This window comes from Rattus norvegicus, chromosome 3, assembly GCF_021556685.1.
Source record: "Rattus norvegicus strain SHRSP/BbbUtx chromosome 3, alternate assembly SHRSP_T2T, whole genome shotgun sequence".
Classification (NCBI taxonomy): domain Eukaryota; kingdom Metazoa; phylum Chordata; class Mammalia; order Rodentia; family Muridae; genus Rattus; species Rattus norvegicus.
In genome coordinates this window covers 153634804-153655205 of record NC_141536.1, presented here as the reverse complement: position 1 = coordinate 153655205, position 20402 = coordinate 153634804, and the positions used below count along the sequence as shown (strand labels likewise).

General features: G+C 53.4%; 1 protein-coding gene across 3 annotated transcripts in view; it reads left to right on the top strand.

Moving 5' to 3' along the window:
- The window catches only part of Cdh22 (cadherin 22), a 125255-nt gene extending 105545 nt beyond the window's left edge, over window positions 1-19710 (top strand). For all 3 annotated transcript variants that reach the window (XM_087650228.1, XM_087650230.1, NM_019161.3), the window contains 4 exon segments: window positions 7436-7557; window positions 7646-7763; window positions 14764-15015; window positions 18540-19710. In XM_087650228.1, the coding sequence (XP_087506354.1) occupies window positions 7436-7557; window positions 7646-7763; window positions 14764-15015; window positions 18540-19075 (1028 nt within the window). In that variant the 3' untranslated portion in view covers window positions 19076-19710.
- The last annotated feature ends 692 nt before the right edge of the window (window positions 19711-20402 follow it).

The following is a 20402-nucleotide window of genomic DNA, read 5'->3' as shown; positions in this document are numbered from 1 at the left end:
AAAGCAGAGGAGAGGGCAGGGGAGGGGGCAGGGGAAAGGCCAAGGAAGACCTAAAGTGAAATCTAGGTGCTTTGGGAGGGACTGGCTCACCACTGAGGGACAGAAAAAGGGGATTCCAAGGTGTGTCTCTGGGAGAGGAAGTTTTTTGCTGGTTTTGCTTTTTTATTTTTTTTAAAGATTTATTTATTCATTTATTATATATAAGTATACTGCAGCTGTCTTCAGACACACCAGAAGAGGGCATCGGATCTCTTTACAAATGGTTGTGGGCCACCATGTGGTTGCTGGGAATTGAACTCAGGACCTCTGGAAGAGCAGTCGGGTGCTCTTAACCGCTGAGCCATCTCTCCAGCCCTGTTTTTGCTTTTTTAAATTTATTCATTTATTAGGTATAGCATTCTGCCTGCACATATGCCTGCAGGCCAGAAGAGAGCACCAGATCCCGTTATAGACGGTTATGAGCCACCTTGTGGTTGCTGGGAATTGAACCCAGGACCTCTGGAAGAGCAGTCAGTGCTCTTAAACTCTGAGCCACAGTCTAGCCCGAGGAAGGTTTTTAAAGAGCTGGGATTTTGATCTTCCTGTGAGTCAAAGCTGGGAGACTTAGAGACCCCTCTGAGAACAGAGAGGTGCAGATATTTGCCAGCCCACACAGGAAGGGTCTTGAGTGTCCACTGTGGAACCAGAGGTCGGGGTGATAGGGAGCTAGTGCAGGTCTTACGGCTGAAGAGTGCTGCGATCAGATGTGGGGTGTTTGTGGTTTTCTTAGCCTGCAGAAGGGTGAACAGAAGGGAGCAGAAGAGCCCGGAGATAGCAAGATAACTCCTGCTAACTCCATGCGGTGTCAAGACAGGGCCAGTGGGCATGGATGCCAGGCAGACCATCTAGGGAAAGACTTGGGGATGGGCTGCTTTAAGAGACACTGACTCCCTCTTCTCAGAGGTACGGAAACTGTGACTGAGCTCTTGTACTGAGAGATAACTTCAGAAGCCTTAGCACTTGGCAGGTACCAACAGGGCCAGAGACTGTGATGTCTGCAGAGTCTCAGCCTACTCTGCCCCGAGGGAAGGGTATGTCTCGAGGCTCCAGACCCCAGAGATACTGTGTTCAAGGCCCCTCTTGTACCCAAAGTCTATCTACTATTACAGGAGTCACAAAAAAGGCAGAGGCCATTCTCCACACACCAGAGCCAAGCAGATCACAAAAGTCCTTGAGGGGAACAGACAAGGTGCCCGGGCCTCCTGTTCCCACAGACAGGGCATGGGGACAGGGCAAGAAGTGCCAGGAGGCCTCTCAGGCTGTCCCCACACCCTTTGCTGGCTCTGGCTCTGCTCTCTACCCTCCTCCTCCCACGCCTGCCTGGGCTGTGGTAATTGGGAAGATCAATCTTTCTGCCCAGCTGGCTGGCTCTAATCAGAGCCTAGGGTTGGGATGCAATCTAATTCCCTGGGGAGGAGGGAGGAGGGTGGAGCTGAGCTGAGGGCTCTCAGAGAGAGGGTCCCCGCACTCCGCCTCCCTGCCTGCCACAGTAAGTCGGTGCAAAGTTGGTTCTTCTGGCTTGCTCCACACTCTCCACTCTCAAAGTCCAACCTCATTCCTCTCTGGGCTCCTCTTTCTCTGTGACCCCCAAGGAGAGCATCTCCACTCACTGATCTTTGCAGATGTGGTTTCCCTGCTCCTGTCCTGGGTCCTTGGATGGGTGCAGCCATATCATCCCCCAGGTCCTTTGCAGATTCTGTCCTAAACTCAGGGCAGAGCCATGCATGCCACAGACAGGGAATGTCCCTCACTGCATATTTTTATTAACCACCTATTATACACCTCATGTGAAGTGTCCAACAACGCTTCTCCTTACTGAGGGCACGAATAAGACCAGCAAAAGTAAGCTTTGCGCTCTGTAAAACACTTGCTTTGCAAGCACAAAGACCTAAGTCCAATCTCTGGAGGCCATATAAAAGTGCTAGGCATGGTGGGAAATCCTGTAATCTCAGAGCTGAGGAGGAAAAGACAGGAGAATCCCTGGGATTCGCTGGCTAACTGGTACAGTCTAGTCATCACATCCTGGTGAGAGACCCTGTCTCAAAGGAGGAGGTAAACGGCATCCTAAGAATGACACCCGAGGTTGCTTTCTGACCCCCATGTAAGCATTCACACATGCACCGGAACACACACATGCACGCGTGTGTGCCCGAGTGCACTCGCGCGCGCGCACACACACACACACACACACACACACACACACACACACACACACATGCATGCGCGCGCGCATTTTTAGTCAACAACACGAGGTGTCTGGGAAAAGCCATGACAGCAAGTAACACAGGAAGCCATGTGTGTGTGTGGTGGTGAGGGAACCATAATAAGAACCAAGCCATCAGAGGGGAGCTGAAGGGCAGACCCAGGGCAGAGGGAGGGGAATGGAAAGAGGGCCAAGGCAGGGGAGGGGTTGGCCATCTAACCCAAGCCAGGAGATCGTCTCGGGGCGGGGGGGTGGGGTGGGGATAGGGAGCAGTACAGGAGTCACAGAGAACTGCTTGAAGGAGGCAGGACCTTACAGGCCTTGAAGAGTTGACTCAGTTAGAAATATTCCCTTGAAAGTCAGGCTCCCTTCTCCTGACCCTACTCTATCTGTTGCTCCAGTGAGAGCTCGGGGAAGCTGCCTCACCTCTCTGAGCCTTTTTTTTTCTCATCCACAAAGCAGCAATGGATTCCTCTCTCATCCCACAGTTGACAGGATGATGTGGGGAGTCACAGACCTTGGTGGTGACTTGCTATGTGTCTGCTGCCTTTCTTTGGGCAAGGTAGCACATTCCTTCTGGTTGCTAGGCCATGTCCCATGTCCTCTTCCCTTCCCACGGACCCCATCCGTCTCTGCTTTCTGCTCAGTTGGGTCTAGATGCCCTGAGAGTGACCCTCCCAGAAGCTGGGGTCTTCCTTGGAAGAGACCAGAAAGGACCCCACTCTCTGACCCCAGGACCTTTGCACATGCCAATCCCTCTCCCCAGAGAAATCTTCCTCTCTTCGTCCCCTTCCTCTAGTTACTTCCCAGTCAGATCCAAGTAGAACTGTCACTTGCTCCATGGAAAAGGTCCCCACACCCACCAGGGCAGGTCTCTCCGTTCCTGAGCTTTTCAATTCTTATTACGCAGGCTGGAGGGCTGTCTGTCTCCACCTCTGGACCAAAGGATCACGTTGTTCTTGTTCACGGTTGTGTCCTTGGTCCAAAGGAGACTTGAATTCCACAGTCGTCAGCAAAAACCCACAAGCCTCTGCTCCGAAATGTCCCATCTCACTCCAGCCGCTGTGTTTAGGGAACCTCCCCGCACCAGGAAGGTGAGAGACCAGCCCCGTGGCTCTCTGGCCCTAACTCTGCTGTCTTTATGAGCCCAGAGCCTTCCTTCCCAGCCTCTTCCAATCCCTGGGGTTCCACCTGCCACCTCCCCAGATGCTCTGCGGAGCCAACAGACGAAGGAAGCGCCAGGCCAGAGCACGTTTAATTTTAATTTAGGAATCGGTTAGGGCTGCGGGCCTGCTCAGCTCCGGGCTGTCAATCAGCCTTCCTCAAGGCCGCATCAATTAGTTTAAAAATATTGAATGTAATTTCGCCTGACACAACATATTGCAGCTACTGCAAAATATAATTTATTTTAGAAGAAGAAATAATTAAACTAATTTGCATGTCAGTCAGCCGAACTGAGATGGCAACCTCGGGCGGGGGCCAGAGGGGGGAGACCTGGCCCCTGGAGGGGGCACCTGCCGCTGGGCACTGGGTGAGGTCTCCTGTGCCTGGAGTCTGTGCAGCTGCCTCAGGATTGACAAAGACCCAAGCAGCAGGAGAGCCAGGCATTGTGTCTGGACCACACACTTAGACTTAGGAGGCTTAAGGGCAACTTCAGGGGTGTTCCTGCTCCTCCCCTCAGTTTCTCCATCCACGAAAATAGGCTTGACATCACCTTGGGCTGTGTGGAGACCCATGTGAGGTCATAGGCATGAGAACTGGACAGGGGTCAAGGTTCGACACTGCTGGATGCTTGGTTCTCTGACAGACCCCTGGACGGTGCTGGAGGTGGGTCTCACTGTCGTGAGTGATTATGAGGGACACAGCCCAACCAGGCAGGACTGGAAGGTACCAGAGGCCTGCCAGTCACCCCAAGGCAGCATTTGTAAGCTGGATACGTGACGAACCTCCCTGAGCAATGCCAGCCTTTAGCACTGGTATTTTTGAAGTCTTCCCAAGTGACTTTCTGAGGATGAGACACATTGCTTAATGCTGAGGGCCCAGTGAGGAGCAATGGTAATTCCAGGCCGGCCCCAAGTCCTTGGACAAACACCGCAACCTGGGCAACTCGGAGGCACAGACTCTTAAGTGTCCTCAGCTGGCTAGCTCTTAGATCGGAGACCCTTACTCAGGCAAACGTACTTACTCAGGGCTCTCCTAGGAAGTGACCTGTGTGGGACATGTTGGAAGGGAGACCGGAAGCCCCAGGTGTGACATAGCAATGGTGTGACAACAGGGTCTCCCGGTTAGAACATGGATAGAGGGTGACTGTCCTTCAGGAGAGTGCTGTCATGGGCTCACCCCTTTCATGAGGTAGAGGATCTTCTTCCCCACCTCTCCGACAGACACCCCACACCCCTGCTTACAGAGGCAGGCTGCCAGGAAGGACTCACAGACCCTCACTAGCCCCACAATCAGCTGAGAGACAGACACCTGCCTGCCTCCCTCTCCCCTTGCCTCCCAGAAGCACCCCATCTGTCTGTGGAGGTTCTCTGGCAATATGCTCTTAAAAAATAACGCTCTCTCGGCATCCCCAGTCACGATTCCCCTCCCTCGGTCCCAGAAGAATCCCTCTAACTGCTGAGGTGGCATATCTGGGTAAACTGAGGAGATAGTGTGCCCTCTGCTGAGGGGAACTCCTCCTCTTCTTCCTCCTCTTCCTCCTCTTCCTCCTCTTTCTTGTCCTCCTCTTCCTCCTCCTCTTTCTCTTCCTCCTCCTCTTCCTCTTTCTCCTCCTCCTCCTCCTCCTCTTTCTCCTCCTCCTCCTCTTCCTCCTCTTCCTCCTCCTCCTCCTCCTCCTCCTCCTCCTCTTCCTCCTCCTCCTCCCCCCCTGGTTTCCCAGAGTTAGACCACCTGCCCTTCCCGCCTCCAGTTCTATCAAGTCTCCAGCAGCTGCAGTCAGTATCCAGTGGCCTCTGAGCTCAGAGAAGGCAGTAGATGGGTCCACTTCCCCCTGAACATGGGGTGCACGACTGCCTGGGGACTCCCAGACTACCCCCAAAATAGCTCCCTGTCAACCCCAGTTGGAGACTCCCGTCATGCAAGCATCCTCTTGAAAGCGGGCTGTCATTTCCTCTCCTGGGGGATGCACCTGCAGGGAGGGGGCAGGTAGACAAGGTCAGTCATTCGTGAGCTTGCTGAGGTTAAAGTGGCAAGGCACTCTGGGAGGGAAGCTAGGGAACCAGCCATAAGGGAACTGATCCAAGAGGCCAGGTTGAGGCTGCCAATTCTCTGGTGTCGAATTGCTTGCTAGATACCTGTGTACCAATCTTCTGTGCTGGGTACACCGTTCTAAGCACTTCAGAGATGTTAACCCTTAGCCCATCTGTTCCGCAAGCAAGGGAGAAAACTGAAGCTTGGAAACGTCACTTGGTTGAGATCACAAAGCTCCTGTGTGGCAGAGGTGGGCTTGGTCTTAATCACCATTCCATGTGCAGCACTTTCCAGGGATGGAAACTGAAATCAGCGTCTTGCCTGAGCCCAAGTTCTGGGTTAGGGTTGGTTTAGCCACGCCTGAAATCCAGGTCTCTTCACAAGCCCTTCTGACTTCACCCATCTGCCCAACTGAGAGGGGCAAGCTATTCTATCTTATGCTGGAGACCCAGAGCTAAGTAAAGACAGAGCCTTGAGTTTGTGGGCACCCTGCTTCACAGGCCAAATTTGCCTCCTCGAACTCATCTGGCCCTTGAAGGATTAGGTGTGCTGAGAGCAGGAGTTTGGGGGTTCAGTCACCAGCTGACCATGGTCTAAACACACCGCATGTTTTAGTTTCTCCTTTGCAGTGTGGGAACACAAATCGTAGTAATACACAGGATCCATTAGGATCCACTAGGGCAGCTGAATGATGGACACGTGTGCTCTGGGAGTATTCGATAACCTCGAGGGGACAGGGCAGACAGTGATGGAGGTGACACAGTGTTGGAGGCAGGGGCTTATCTGAAAGGACCGCTGGTGGTTATGGTGGAAGTGACAGTGGTGATAACTGACTGCTCATGGCTGTGGCTACGCTGGCAATGTTGTAAGGCAAGTGATGAAAGAGGTTAGGATGGTGGTGGTGGTGGTAGAGGGGCCATGGCCATGAGGGTGATGGGGATGATGAGAGTGGAGCTAACGGATGTGATGATGGTGATCTACAGGGATGAAGGCAGCAGTGTTGAGGGTGCTTCTGTGTGTTACATGCTAGGGTTAGGGAGGACAGTATTGCTGGTCGTCATGGCGATGGCTTGGTAGCAGTAAGATCCAGTGATGGTGGCAGCAGTCAAAATTGTAATGACGCAGATTGTGATGATGCTCCTGGTAGTGATGGTGTTGGAGATGGTGATGGATGAGGTGTTGGTGATGGTGTTGGTGATGGTGATGATGGGTGGGGTGTTGGTGATGGTTTTGGTGATGGTGATGGGTAGGGTGCTGGTGCTGGTGATGGTGTTGGTGATGGTGATGGGTAGAGTGTTGGTGTTGGTGATGGTGATGGTGGTGTTGGTGATGATTTTGGTAATGGTGATGGGTAGGGTGCTGGTGATGGTGATGGTGTTGGTGATGGTGATGGTGATGGTGATGGTGATGGTGATGGTGATGGTGATGGGTAGGGTGCTGGTGCTGGTGATGGTGATGGGTAGGGTGATGGTGATGGTGTTGGTGATGGTGATGGTGATGGTGATGGTGATGGGTAGGGTGTTGGTGATGGTGATGGTGGTGTTGGTGATGATTTTGGTGATGATGATGGGTGGGTGTGTACTGTTGTTTGTGGCCAAGGAGGTTATAGTGGCCCTGGCAATGCAGTTGATGCTAATATTAACGATGAAGATGGGATGGTGGATCTGGTGAAGACTGTGATGGAGATGGAGAGGAGAAGGGTGAAGATGGTGACTGTGACAGCAGACATGGAGCCACAAGAGTGCAGACGGTTGTGGAGATGGAAGAAAGGGTGGAGAGGGACGTGGCAGAGAAATGAATGAGATGGGACGGGAATGTGGCTATGGGGATGGTGGAGGGTGGAGGTGTTTAGGAGATTGTGTCCCCAGCCCTGGTTCTTGTGGCCATGTGGATAACCCACAGTGTCTGTCGGTGTGGCCCCACTGTCTAATCACCTAGAAGTAGGTAGGTCGTCTGGTCTCGCCCCTGAAGCTCTTGCTCTCCTCCCCACTCTTCCTACAGACAATCATGCTCAGCTGTCTCGGGCATCCCTACGGATCCGAATCCTGGATGTGAATGACAATCCCCCAGAGCTGGCCACACCCTACGAGGCCGCTGTGTGTGAAGACGCCAAGCCAGGCCAGGTACCCACAGGCACTGGGGACCAGAGATGCTGCCATGAGAGAGCCCTACTCCACCTCATTGTGTACCCTGCTTCTCCCTACTCTACAGCTCATTCAAACCATCAGTGTGGTGGACAGAGACGAACCACAGGGCGGCCACCGCTTCTATTTCCGCCTGGTACCAGAGGAACCCAGCAACCCTCACTTCTCTCTGCTGGACATCGAAGGTGAACCACCATTCCCAGGGCGTGTGAGGGAGGGAGGGGGCTGGCTCGTTGTCTTCCTCCCCTGTTCTCCGTGTGTAAACTAAGACTCCCGGAGAGCCAGAGCTGGGTCTAATGTCACAGTGTATGAGTCAGACCAGGGCTGACACCAGCCACTGGCCAAGCCCTGGGGAGCCAGGCTTGAGTTTTCAGACTGTGGGGACACATCCAAAGGGCAGGCAATGGCGGTCGGGAAGATCTGGAAGAGCATCCAGAGGAGCAGTTGAGTGGACAGTGGAGAGTCCCCAAGCCAAGTGACAGAGGAAGGCAGCAGTGTATACATACCCCCACCTGTGGTTCAAAGGTGTCCCCAACTCGAGTCCCTTGCGACAGTGGAGGGAGGTTCCCCCCGTTTTCATTGCCATAGAAGGAAAGGGCCTTTTCCAGAGTTCTGCAGGTCTTCCAAAGTATATGTTTCCTGAACACTCACATGCGCGCGCACACGCACACACACACCATACCTCACACCACACACATACACATGTATACACCCACACATCACACATGCACACACACACACATACCACACACACCACACACACCACACACACACGTACACACACCACACATACACACACCACACACACACATGCACACAAACACACCACACATACACACACACACACACACACACACACACATGCACACACCCCAGTCTCTGTATAATATTGATCTTCCTTGACTTAGTCGCCCTCCCCCACAAAAGTGACCTGACCAACCGTCTGATCTGAGTACTCCATGATACCCCACTCTGTCCCCCGAGGTCCCCACGAAATTGACACTGGAACTTTAAAAACAGAGCTGAGGGAGGCAGGTGTCAAAGAACAGGAGCGAGGAGCCCAGGAGGCACCCCAGGCTTGGGGTCAGACTCTCCATGACTTCCTGGCAACTATCTGTCCCTTTCTAACCCTGAGTTTCATTGTCTGGAAATGGAGCTAATACAGCAGCCAGGCACCGCAGAGGGAAGAGGGTTGCTGGGGTAGCTGCAGACCTTACACTCTTCCTTTCTACTTTTAGTCTCCTAAGCTCCACTGAGACACAGTTCCTGTGAGGCGGGCTCTGCTCTGGGCCCTGGGAATTCAATGACAGAGGGGAGAGAATCCTCACCCGTGTGGGCTTCACAGTCTACTGAAGCAAGACAGAAATTAAACAAATCAATAATATATCCGGCCTAGTGAGTGGCCAGGGAGGAGGAGTGATGCAGCCTTGTTCCTCAAGAGTCTGGGCCCTGTTCTGCTCATCATAGGCTTTGGGTGCCAAGAGCAATGCTGGCTGGCACCTTGTCGGAGTTCAACAAAATGTGCAGCGTGAAACGGAAAGGTAGTCTGGGACAGCCTCCCTGGAGGGATCCACAATGAGCAGGCAGTGGAATGGATGGGGACATGGCTCAGTGGGTAAAGTGTCAGCCATGCAAGCACAAGGACCTGAGTTCAAATCCCAGCATCCATGTAAGCTGAGCACAGCAGCATGTGTCTGTTACAACCCTGTCAGCGAGAGGCAAGGACTGGGGGAATCCTAGGGGCTTGCCACCAGCTGACCTAGCCTAATCAATGCGACCCAGTCCAACAAGACCCTGTCTCAAAAATTAAGGAAAATGACAGAGGAAGACACTCAGTGCTAACCTCTGACCTGTCACACACAGATGAGTACACCGCACATGCGCGCTCACACAAGTAGACATCGCACACGCAGATACTCGCACGCACACAAATAAAGAAAGAATTAAAGCAACCGGGGAGTGAGCCAAGCAGATAACCACAGCGAGAACAGTCTGCTAGCAGAAACGTCAAGTTTCAAACAAACAGAAAACAGGATGAAGGGCGCTCAGTCAATCATGCAATCTGGCAGTCGTGGGGAGGCGCTGGGGCAGACCACGTTGGTCTTCTGGTCCTGGAATAGTTTCAGACCCCGACACGGAGAAGCCCTAAGGTCTCTGAAGCTAAACATACCTGTAGTCCTCAGAGCCATATTAAGAGCCTTTACCAGTCACTTCCTCTACTCTGACAATGGATTCCCAAAGAACAATGACAACAGCTAGACCTGGACCCTGGAGCCCCTGCTGTGTCCGAGGGGCAGGGTCATGGCTAAAGCTGTGGGAGGAACCAGGGCTCAGAGCTGCGACTATTTAAATCTTTTGGAAGTAATTCAATAACCAATACATCCCAGCCCACACATCCCTCCCTTGGTACCCTGAGCTGGTACCCAGGGACTCTGTCCGCCCTGCTCCTGCCTCTCCAAGTTCAAGGATCTCCCCAGGCCCCCGGGGTTCCACCCCTCCCCCCATTGTTTCTCCTAGTCTGGGGGCCTCCTGAGCTCCCTTCTGGGGTGACCCTCGAGCATGAGCTTTGGGGAGAGGTTAACCTTAGCCTGCTGAGGTTAGAGCAGCCACGGAAGGCCTTCTCCAGTCCTTCAGCCCCTTCCCTCCATGTGCCAACCCCCCACCTCCTCACCCTATAAATATCTTAGGTGGCAAGCGGCTACCCCAACCCATCTGCTTCGTTGTACAAATGTGTAGCCAGTTTGGAAATGTGATTTATAAATATTGCCTTTGCAGCCAGGGATTGACGCTGATGGATGTAGGGCCAGATGGATGGATGCTGTTCCCGGGCGCAGGTCCCACATTGAAGGGTGGGGTGGGCCGGGGGTGGTCAGTGGATTCCCAGAGGAAGGCAGCTGGATGGGGTTGGGAGGACAACCCAAGAATTCCCTTCCACTGGGCGGAGGGAGGCAGGGTTCTAAGTGTTCTGCACATCTGGCTGCATAGTGGGGGACAGCAACCCTGAGACGCATCTCTGTCTTGCTTGGCAATTGGAGGCTGGGCCAGGGCCAGGCACTCATTTCTCAGCTCTGTCTACCTCTCTCTGCTGCTACTACTGCTATTGTCTCACACAAAACACACCCGCGCTTCCGACCTGTAGTCTGTGTCAGTGCCTGTATTTTCCTTTATGAGTGTCCTTGGCTACCGGGCAGGTTCGAGCCAGGACAGAAACCGCGTCTGTCTTATTCACAGCTATGTCTCCGGGGGCTAAAATAATCATGACATATAGATAGTGCTCAGCTCAGACTTGCTGTGGAATGAATGGATGATGTATCACTGGGTCACTTCTTGGTTTAAAGCCCACGAATCAATGGCCTCCTGTCACTTTCCAGAAAATAGCACAAGTTCCTTACAAAAACTGGCCCACTAAACTTCCCAGGATGGGCTTCTGTCTCCCTCCAGCCACCGGCTTGTGCCCCAACCACAGCAGCGGAAGCAGTGGCTGCCATGCTCACTTCCTGGACTTGCTTACCCAGAAGTTCACTCGGGTGGCTATCATTTCTCCCAAGAAACTTACCGTGACCTCCTGAGCAGTGTCCTGTTAATCACCCTCCCTTACCACCCCCCCCCCCGCAACTGGCCCTTCCCAGCACTCCCATGGTTTGTAATCCTAGACAGAGTAGACAGAGCTGTGGGCTCCTTCCATTGGTGTTAGTTCCTCAAATAGGAATCTGAGTTCTGATGCAGGCAACAGCTGGTTTAGTTCTCTATTGTCTCTCCTCAGCAGCCAGCGGGCAGTCTAGCTGGCAGCGGGTAATGAAGAGCTTCCGAAGGAAGGGAGAGGAAGGGAGAAGAAGGGAGAAGAAAGGAGAGGAAGGGAGAGGAAGAAAGAGGAAGGGAGAGGAAGGGAAAGAAGGGAGAGGAAGGGAAAGAAAGAAGGGAGAGGAAGGGAAAGAAAGAAGGGAGAGGAAGGGAGAGGAAGAGAGGGAGAGGGGGAGAGCGGAAGGAAAAGAAGGAAGGGAGGGAATGGATTAGTAGGTGGAAAGAGAGGGAAGGTGGATGAATGAGTGCATGGTGGTAGGGGAAGGAGGACTCATGGATGAGTGAGGGATGCGTGGGGATAGAGGATGCATGGATGGATGGAGAGGGAATGAAGAGCGGATAGACAGACGGAATACAGAGCGAGTGTATAAATGTAGGGTGGGTGGATGAATGCTGGAGGGCAGACAGGGAGATGGGGAGTAGACAGAGAATAGACAAATGGATGCTGGAAGACTGAAAATGAATGAGTACATAGACGTACAGATGGATGTTGGAGGGTGATGTATGTGTGTATGAGTGGACGGATGACGGGAAGTCGATGGATGGGTGTGTGACAGCCAGAGAATGGATGGACAGATGGATCCGTGGGTGAACGGTAGGAGGCAGACGGACGGAGCATGGGTGGATGATGAAGAGGTGTGTATCCATGAGAGCTCGAGACTGGATGGGAAGAAAGATCAATAGAAGGATGATGGAGGGTGGATGAACTGACAGAGGGGTCTGTAGATGGGTGATAGTGGATGAACGATTAGATGAAAGATGGGTAGATAGACAGACGGACAGGTGGATGGATGGATGACGAAGAAACAAGTCATTACTTTTTATTTTAAAGTCTCTGTACATGCCTGCATGTGTGCATGTGTGTGTATGTGCATGTATGCACGCATGCATGTCTGCATGCACAGGTATGCATGCATGTGTGTATGTGTGCATATGCACATGTGTGTGTGCATGCATACACACTAGTGCAAGTACTGATGTAGGCCAGAGGCATGAGATCCCCTGGAGCTGGAGTTACAGGCAGTTGTGAGCTACCCAATATGGGTGCCTGGATCTCCTGTCCTCTAGAAGAGCAATATATGTACTCTTAACAGCTGAGCCATCTCTCCAGCCCCATAGTCACTTCTGCGAAAGGTTTTTTAAATTACATTTACTTTGCATCTAGAGTGGGGTGGGGGATACATGCTATATGGTATTTAGAGGTCACAGGATAACCTGTGTGAGTTGCTTCTCTCCTTCCACCACATGAGTCCTAGGGATGAGGCTCAGGTCATCGGGCTCAGGGTGAGCCCCTTCAACCGCTGAGCCGCCATGCCAGTCACACAAGTCTCTTCTTGCTGAGCCTCAGGGGAGACCCTGCTCAACCATGGGTGGGAGAGCCAAATGTGGCAGTGCCTTTCAAATGCCCACAGGCTGATGCATGTATAAGAAGCATCTAGTGGTGCTGATGCAGCCTCACCGCACCCTGCTACCCCTCCATCCCCCTGCACTTGAGCTTTCTTCTTCTCGGGAAGGAAGCAGTGTTTTCTTAGCCTGGGCTGCCTCAGGCTTTAACAGAAGACCCCAGAAAACAAGCCAGAGCTTAAGGTGCCGACCCGACCCGTATCTGCCACTTAGGGAGAGCTGTGGTCCCTTCCAACTGTGCTCCTTGAGACTGGCACAGGGCCAGGCTCCAGCTGGCCCAAGATGGAGAGACGGGCACTGTGCAGGGACCCCAGCCATCACACCAGGGCATGGCAGCCATAAATCCCTCCTTCCCAGGGGAGTGGAGAAAGGAGGCCATGGAAAAGAGGTGATATCTAGCAGGAATGTGATGGATGAGGAATTTGCCCAGACAAGAAGGCAGAGAGGGCATCCTAGATAGCAGGGCCCCTCAGAAACAAGGCAGAGACATCCAGACAGGGAGCAGGTGTGGGGTGTGGCACGTGGGAGAACTATTAAGCAGCATTTGTGAGGTTCTGCTGTGTGCTGGGAATGATCCCATGCTGTCCTCTCTGCTAGGTGAGACCCTGGCTCTGTTTGCCGATGAGGACCATGAGGACTGAGGGAGCTGGTGCCCCAGGCACACGGTTTGGCTAGCATTTGTATGGGAATGTTCAAATATGTGTAACAGGGGGTACGGTGAGACGCTGAACCTTGTTTGTCCATCACCTCCTGGGCCAGATTGTCACATCTGAGCTCCACTCACCTCTGTCTGCCCAAGGTCATGGTCAGTCTTTCCAAAGGCTCTTGTCAGCAGCATGGTATCCATAGTAAGGAGGACCAGAAAGCAGGGAGAGATGGGCTTCATCCTGAGGCTAGGATTTCCTTACAAACTAGCATCAGGAAGATCTCAGTTGCCCTCTCCACACAGGCATGCGTTTCCTTGAGCTCCCCGGGTCCCATCCACAAAGCTGGAAAGGGACTCAGGACTCCCAAGGTCTCAGGTAAGAACCCACACTGACAGGGCAAGACAGATGGGTCTGACGGGCAAGCAGAGGGGCAACAGCAAAGACAGAGCATCTGTCCCAGGACTCAACCCTTCAAATCCCCACACTGTGCAGGACTGGGAGGTGACCCCAGAAAGCAAGGGTCAGTGCTTCGTGACAGATGTGGAGGATGTAAGAAAAGGAGAGGAAGTGGATTTGACCTGTGGCTCAGCCTGTGCTCTCTGGGTTTGGTCTGGTCTGCAGCAGGCTGAGGTTGGACAATAGCCACCATTAAGTAGCTTGCCCCTCTCTCTGACTGCCCATGTACAAGGGAAAACTTTGCATAGAGAGAGTCTGATGCTTTGGGTCTCCTCATATGACCATGAAGGCTGCATCACTACCCCAGCTTCTTAGTGAGAGACCCTTGAGCTCCAGAATGTCTGGATAGCATAAAGACCCCTCAGCCACGGGTACATGCCAGCTGGTGTTTCCAGCCACCTCTGATGACCTTGGATTTGTCAAGGTCCAGCAAACCACAGCCAAGGACCACGACTCCCCCAAGCAAAGTGTATTGGAAATCGGAGTAGAATCTGGAACAAAGCAAGCTGTTGAGATCAATGAAGGAAGAAAATTGGCATAGCCGAGGCCGGGACATTGGTCCAGCGGGGGACGAAATCTGGGATTAGCTGGGGACAGTACCTTGGCACAGCTGGGAGCAAAAAAAAAAAAAATCTTAGAATTGCTGAAAAGACATTTAAGACAGCTGGGAACCCAGTGCAGGGACGGCTGAGGACGCCCGTGGGCTCTGTGAGCTGCAGGGTCTTCTGCAGCTGAGGCAGACGTGGGGGAGATGAGGCAGATGTGTGTATCCCTGGAGAGGCAGCAGTTCGGGGTGGGAAGAGGCAGGTCTCAAGGTGGGATCGGGATGTGGCTGGGCCAGGATCCGAGTCACATGCTGTCCACTTCTCCGGAGCAGATAACACGGCTGCGGTGCACACCCAGCATGTGGGCTTCAACCGGCAAGAGCAGGATGTGTTCCTCCTGCCCATCCTTGTTGTGGACAGCGGGCCACCCACCCTGAGCAGCACAGGCACCCTCACCATCCGTATCTGCGGCTGTGACAGTTCCGGTACCATCCAGTCCTGCAACACCACTGCCTTTGTCATGGCTGCCTCCCTCAGCCCGGGAGCACTCATCGCTCTCTTGGTCTGTGTCCTCATCCTGGTCGGTGAGTCCAAGAGCCCCGCCCCCCATGACTGGACCTTGGTACCCTTCTGGATAGACCACACCCTGGGAGGGGAGCCCCAGTTTCTCCTACATGTGGACAGACTGGATACATCTCTAACCTCTACCTGCAGTTCCCGTGGGAAGTCTCTGAAGTGAGGGTGGTGGCCCACTTGGGACAGTCTTGTTCCCCACACACTTAGCCCAAGACTTCCGAGAGTTTAAAACCACAGGTGCAGCCTGGGCTGGTGGCTCATTCCTGTAATCTCAGTACTCGGAAAGCTGGGGCAGGAGGATTTCAACAAGTTAGAGGCTAGCCTGGGCTATGTAGTAAATTCCAGACCAACCTGGACTATAGAATGACACTCCTAAGTAATAAGAAGAAATATGGTGTTGGAGGTATAGCCTAATTGGTAGAGTGCTTACCCAGCATCCATGAAGCCCTGGGTTCGATCCTTAGTGCTGCAGAAACTTAGTGTGATGGTATAGGGCTGTGATCCTGACACCCCAGAAGTAGAGACAAGGGTAGCCAAAGTTAAAAGTCATCTTTAGCCATACAGGGAGTTTGGGACCTGATATGGGGGAGGGGGGACATACAAAGCATATTTTTAAAATTCTCTTGTCTATTGTCCTAAGAGAGGCATGGCTGTGTGGCCTCATGACCAGGTGTATCAACCCCTTTCTCCGATGAAGAAACTGAGGCTCACAGAGATTAAGCTGCTTGGCTAAGATGACCCAGATGGTTTTCTGACATGAAATTAGGTTTCCTGACTCTGTGTCTCCACCTCTAACTCTGGCACCTGCCGTGAAATAAAACTAGGGACAACAAGTTAGGGTTCCTGGGACAAAGTCTTGAGACATTGGGAACAATGGTACCAAAAGTCATTTGAACCCCAGTGTCCCTGGTGAGAAGAGATGTTAACAGCCTTTGGCTGCTGTCACAGCCACAGCCACCCAAGTGCAGACTGTAGACAGAACAGCTGGAGTTAGGGGTTCTCTCTGGCCCTGCCTAGCCCCCCTCTGTGCTGCCCATCCTCCAGTGTCCTGTCAGATCCCTGCAGAGGACCCGGACAGATTCTGCCAAGCCAGGAGTACAGCCCCTCCCTCCCCACCACAGCCCACCGCTCAGAATCCCGTTTTTCCAGAGGGTGCACTTTACAGCGGTTTCATTTTCCAAAGCAGTGCAAACAAATTTCTGCCTAATTGCCCACAAACGAAGAAAGTGCACATCAGTGCTCTAAAGGTGACGGGCGGAATCGCTGATCAGGTCTGGCACATCTGTCGCCCGCCGCCCGCCTGCAATCCCCCACCATCTGCTCTCGTGGGCATCCCTCCACAGCCCTGGGTCTCCAGCCGTCCATCCATCTTCCCCACATCTCTCTTGACACCTCCCTTCCCTCCAGCCCTCCCTCGGGGCCTGTCCCCAGCCCCCACTTCCTTCCCTGTTGTAAGCTACCATGTTAGGTGGTGAGCTCGTAACCTGTGCTGTAGCTCTCACAGCCGGCTGTGTTCACAGGCCTGGTTGGATCTGTCTGGAGCAGCAAGAAATGTCTAATCTCTGCCGCGGTGCTTGGCATATGTCTGTCTGTCCGTCTGTCCATCCATCCATCCATCCATCCATCCATCCATCCATCCATCTATCCAGAAAATCCCTCTCAGGTGCTAGGCTGTTTCCACAGTAGGATTTATCACTGAACAAAGTATTTTTCCCTTTAATTCATTCTTGGGGCTGGAGAGACGGCTCAGCGGTTAAGAACACTGGCTGCTCTTCCAGAGTTCAATTCCCACCACCCACACGGCAGCTCACAGCCATCTGTAGCTCCAGTTGCAGGGGATCTGACTCCTCCTCTGGACTCTGTGGGCACTGCACACGTGTGTTACAGAGACACGCAGGCAGGCAAAACACCCATACACACAAAATAAAATGAAATTTAAAATGATTATTTATTTCATACATATATACAATGTATCTTGATTATGTCCACCCACAGACCCTCCAGACCTTCCCTACATGTATCCTTCCCACACTCCGGCCCTCTTTGTGTCTTCTTTATAACCACTAATGGGAGGACCCATTAGTGCTGCCTGCAAGCGCACAGGAGTGTGGCCATGCACTGGAGCGTGGCCATACACAGGAGCGTGGTCAGCCCACCAATGGCCACACCCCTGAAGGAAAATGACTCCTCTCAGTTTCCACCAACCAGCCAATGGCTTTAAGGCTGAGGGTGGGGCCTTGTTTGACCCCTCCCCTATCCTCACTGGACTGTTGATTGGCTTGATCTTGTGGAGTTCTCCACAGTTGCTGTGGGTATAAGATCAAGTCCAGAAGCCTGCATTTCCCAGCACCCCTCCCTGTCCTCAACTCCTACATTCTTCCTTGTCCCCTTTCCAGCACATTCTCTGGGCCTGGTGGAGGGAGAGGGGAAAGTGGGAAAGAGAAAGATTATTTCAACTTTGAACATATGGCCTTTGAGGTTTTCTTGGTCAACCAAGGGGACCGGAAATTAAATGTACTTGGATTTCAGGGGCCAAAGATGCTGGAGTTGTTGGCAGAGGAAAGGTAAGGCCACGGGCCTTCAGGCGAATGTCAGGGAGAGAATGTTATGAAGGAGTACATCGTGGAGAGACCGCTAGGGAGCTGGGGGAGCCAGGAAAACCTGCCTGGGTGACAGAATACCCTGTTAGTGAGGAGGGAGGAGGAGGAGGAGGAGGAGGAAGGAAGGAAAAGGGAAGTCTTAGAAGCAGATGAAGAAAGACAGAAACACAGAGGGTAGGTCATTCATTCACTCCCCCTTAGTCAGGTCTCCAGGCAACTCCTCATTCATTCATTCATTCATTCATTCATTCATTCCACTCAGCAAGCACACATCCAATGCTTTCTCCATGCCCGGCATCAAGTTAGGGAAATGTTTCCAGGTCCCAGAGGATAGTTACTGGGGTTAACTTGGCAAGACCTAGCCTTTGGTGAGCTGTCCCTCTCTGGCTGAGATGAGGAAAAGGAAGTCTCAGAGGCAGATCTAGGACCCACGAGGACCCGCAGTTGTAAAGAGGTCCCTGCAGCTGCTGGTGGTGAAGAGGCCACTGAGAACCATGGAATCCTTCCTGTGGGGGACCTGGCTAGGGATCTCACAGAGAGAACCCTGAGGGTCTTGACCTGAGACACTTCCAGGGGGGACAGAGGAGGGTGGCAACAGAAAAGTGTCGTCCACCTTGCAGCCGGTACCTTCAACCTTCCAGCGCCTAGAACTCAAGGGTTAATTCTGGCCCTCAAATTGGAGGGCCCCTCTGCTTCCCAACCCCAGTACTACTGGCCACTAGCTACAATTTGCACACCTCCTGTGATGAATAGCTCACCACCTACAATGGCTGTCAGCTCAATTCTCACTGTAAGAAACCACCAACCCAGGGACCCTTCAGGGATGGTGAAGCTCAGTGGTTGGGGGCCGGAGGGGTTCCAGGCAGTGAGTGCCCTATGCTGAGCTCAGCCCTCACTCTGTCTCCCTGTGTCTCCCCCTACTCACCCCACAGTGCTGGCTTTGCTGATTCTCACCCTCAGGCGGCACCACAAGAGCCACCTGAGCTCAGATGTGGATGAAGACATGCGGGACAACGTGATCAAATACAACGACGAAGGCGGCGGCGAGCAGGACACCGAGGCTTATGACATGTCAGCGCTGCGGAGCCTCTACGATTTCGGGGAGCTCAAGGGTGGCGACCCAGGCGGGGGCGCGGCCAGTCCCCCGCAGGCTGCTTCCTCCTCTGAGCGCCACTCGCTGCCTCGGGGGCCGTCGAGCCCCGAGCCGGACTTCTCGGTGTTCAGGGACTTCATCAGCCGCAAGGTGGCGCTGGCGGACGCGGACCTGTCGGTGCCTCCCTACGACGCCTTCCAGACCTACGCGTTCGAGGGCGCGGGCTCGCCGGCAGCCTCGCTCAGCTCGCTGCACAGCGGCTCGACCGGCTCGGAGCAGGACTTCGCCTTTCTTCGCGCCTGGGGCCCGCGCTTCCGACCGCTGGCCGCTCTCTACGCCGGCCACCGCGGGGACGACGAGGCCCCGGCCTCCTAGCCCCAGCCCGCCCAGTCCGACGGGAGGGGATCCGCAGGGCCCCCGCTCCGCGACACGTTTCCAGGGGTGCAGCTTGCGGAGGACTCAGGGGTGCGGGGGTGACGAGCAATGTCAGGAGAAAGGAGGGAAACCCGGCCTGCACGGATCTGGGTTGGACAGGACCGCGGAGGGGGAACCCGGCTCTGGGAAAGGACAATGAGAGGAGAAAGCAGAGGATGGCGCTGCTGCGGTGCCCACCCCAAGGCTTTCTGGCATCCAATTAAAGATGAAGGAAGGGCTGTTCATTTACTAAGCACCTACTGTGTGCTGAGAGCTACCCGGATACCGACTGCATTGTTGGAGAAACTATGAGGTGGAGTCCTGAAGGTGTCAGATGGGAAAGCCTCCCAGAGAAGTGGTTTGACTTGTGCAGGGACACCCAGACAGCAAGTGGTGGAGCCTCTGGCACTGGCCGGCTGCCTGGCCTTGAGCACGTCACCTCACTTCTCTGGGCCTCAGTTTCCTCATCTGTCAAATGAGGTTAATAACAGCACCTACCTCGAAGATTTGAGAGGATAAAAATGGTTCATGTGTCAAGTTGTTGGGCAGTGCCTGGCACAGAGTAGGTGTTTAATAAATGCTCGCCTTTGATACTACCCTTATCCTTGTGGTTACTAGAGGCTGCGTGACTGACCCCGTGTGACTGAGCTCCCTCCCTCACCCAAGAGCCATCTGCCTCCTCCCAACATTTCCAAGGAGAGAAGAGTTGGTCCCAGCTCTCAGGCCCTGGTCCCCCTCTGAGAGGGAAACAGATGTGCCCAGCAACTGTGGGATCTTCCTGCCCCCAGGCTACATCAGAATAAGACCCCTGGCAAGAATTGCTAAGACGAGATGAGCCTGGGAGGAGAGGAAAGGCTGCCCACAGTGGTGGCATCGCCTCTCTGCTGTGCGAGCTGGAGTCTTTCCCTCTACACAGTGGTTCTCAACCTTCCTAGTGCTGCGACCCTTTAATACATGTTGTGGTGACCCCCAACCATCAAATTATTTTCGTTGCTACTTCATAACTGTAATTTTGCTACTGTTCTGAATCGTAGCATAAATATCTGATATGAGATCCCTGTAGGGGTTGCGACCCACGGGCTGAAAACTTCTGCTCTATTGACTCCAACTTAAGACTCTCCTGCACTGGGTATAAATAGTGGCACAGACCTGTGATCTCAGCACTCGAGAGACTGAGGCAGGAGGATTGCCACGAATTGGAGGTCTGCTTGGATTACTTAGTGAATTCCAGGCAGAACTACATAGAAAAACAAAGTCAAAGAAAAAAAAAAAGACGGTGGGGATGTAG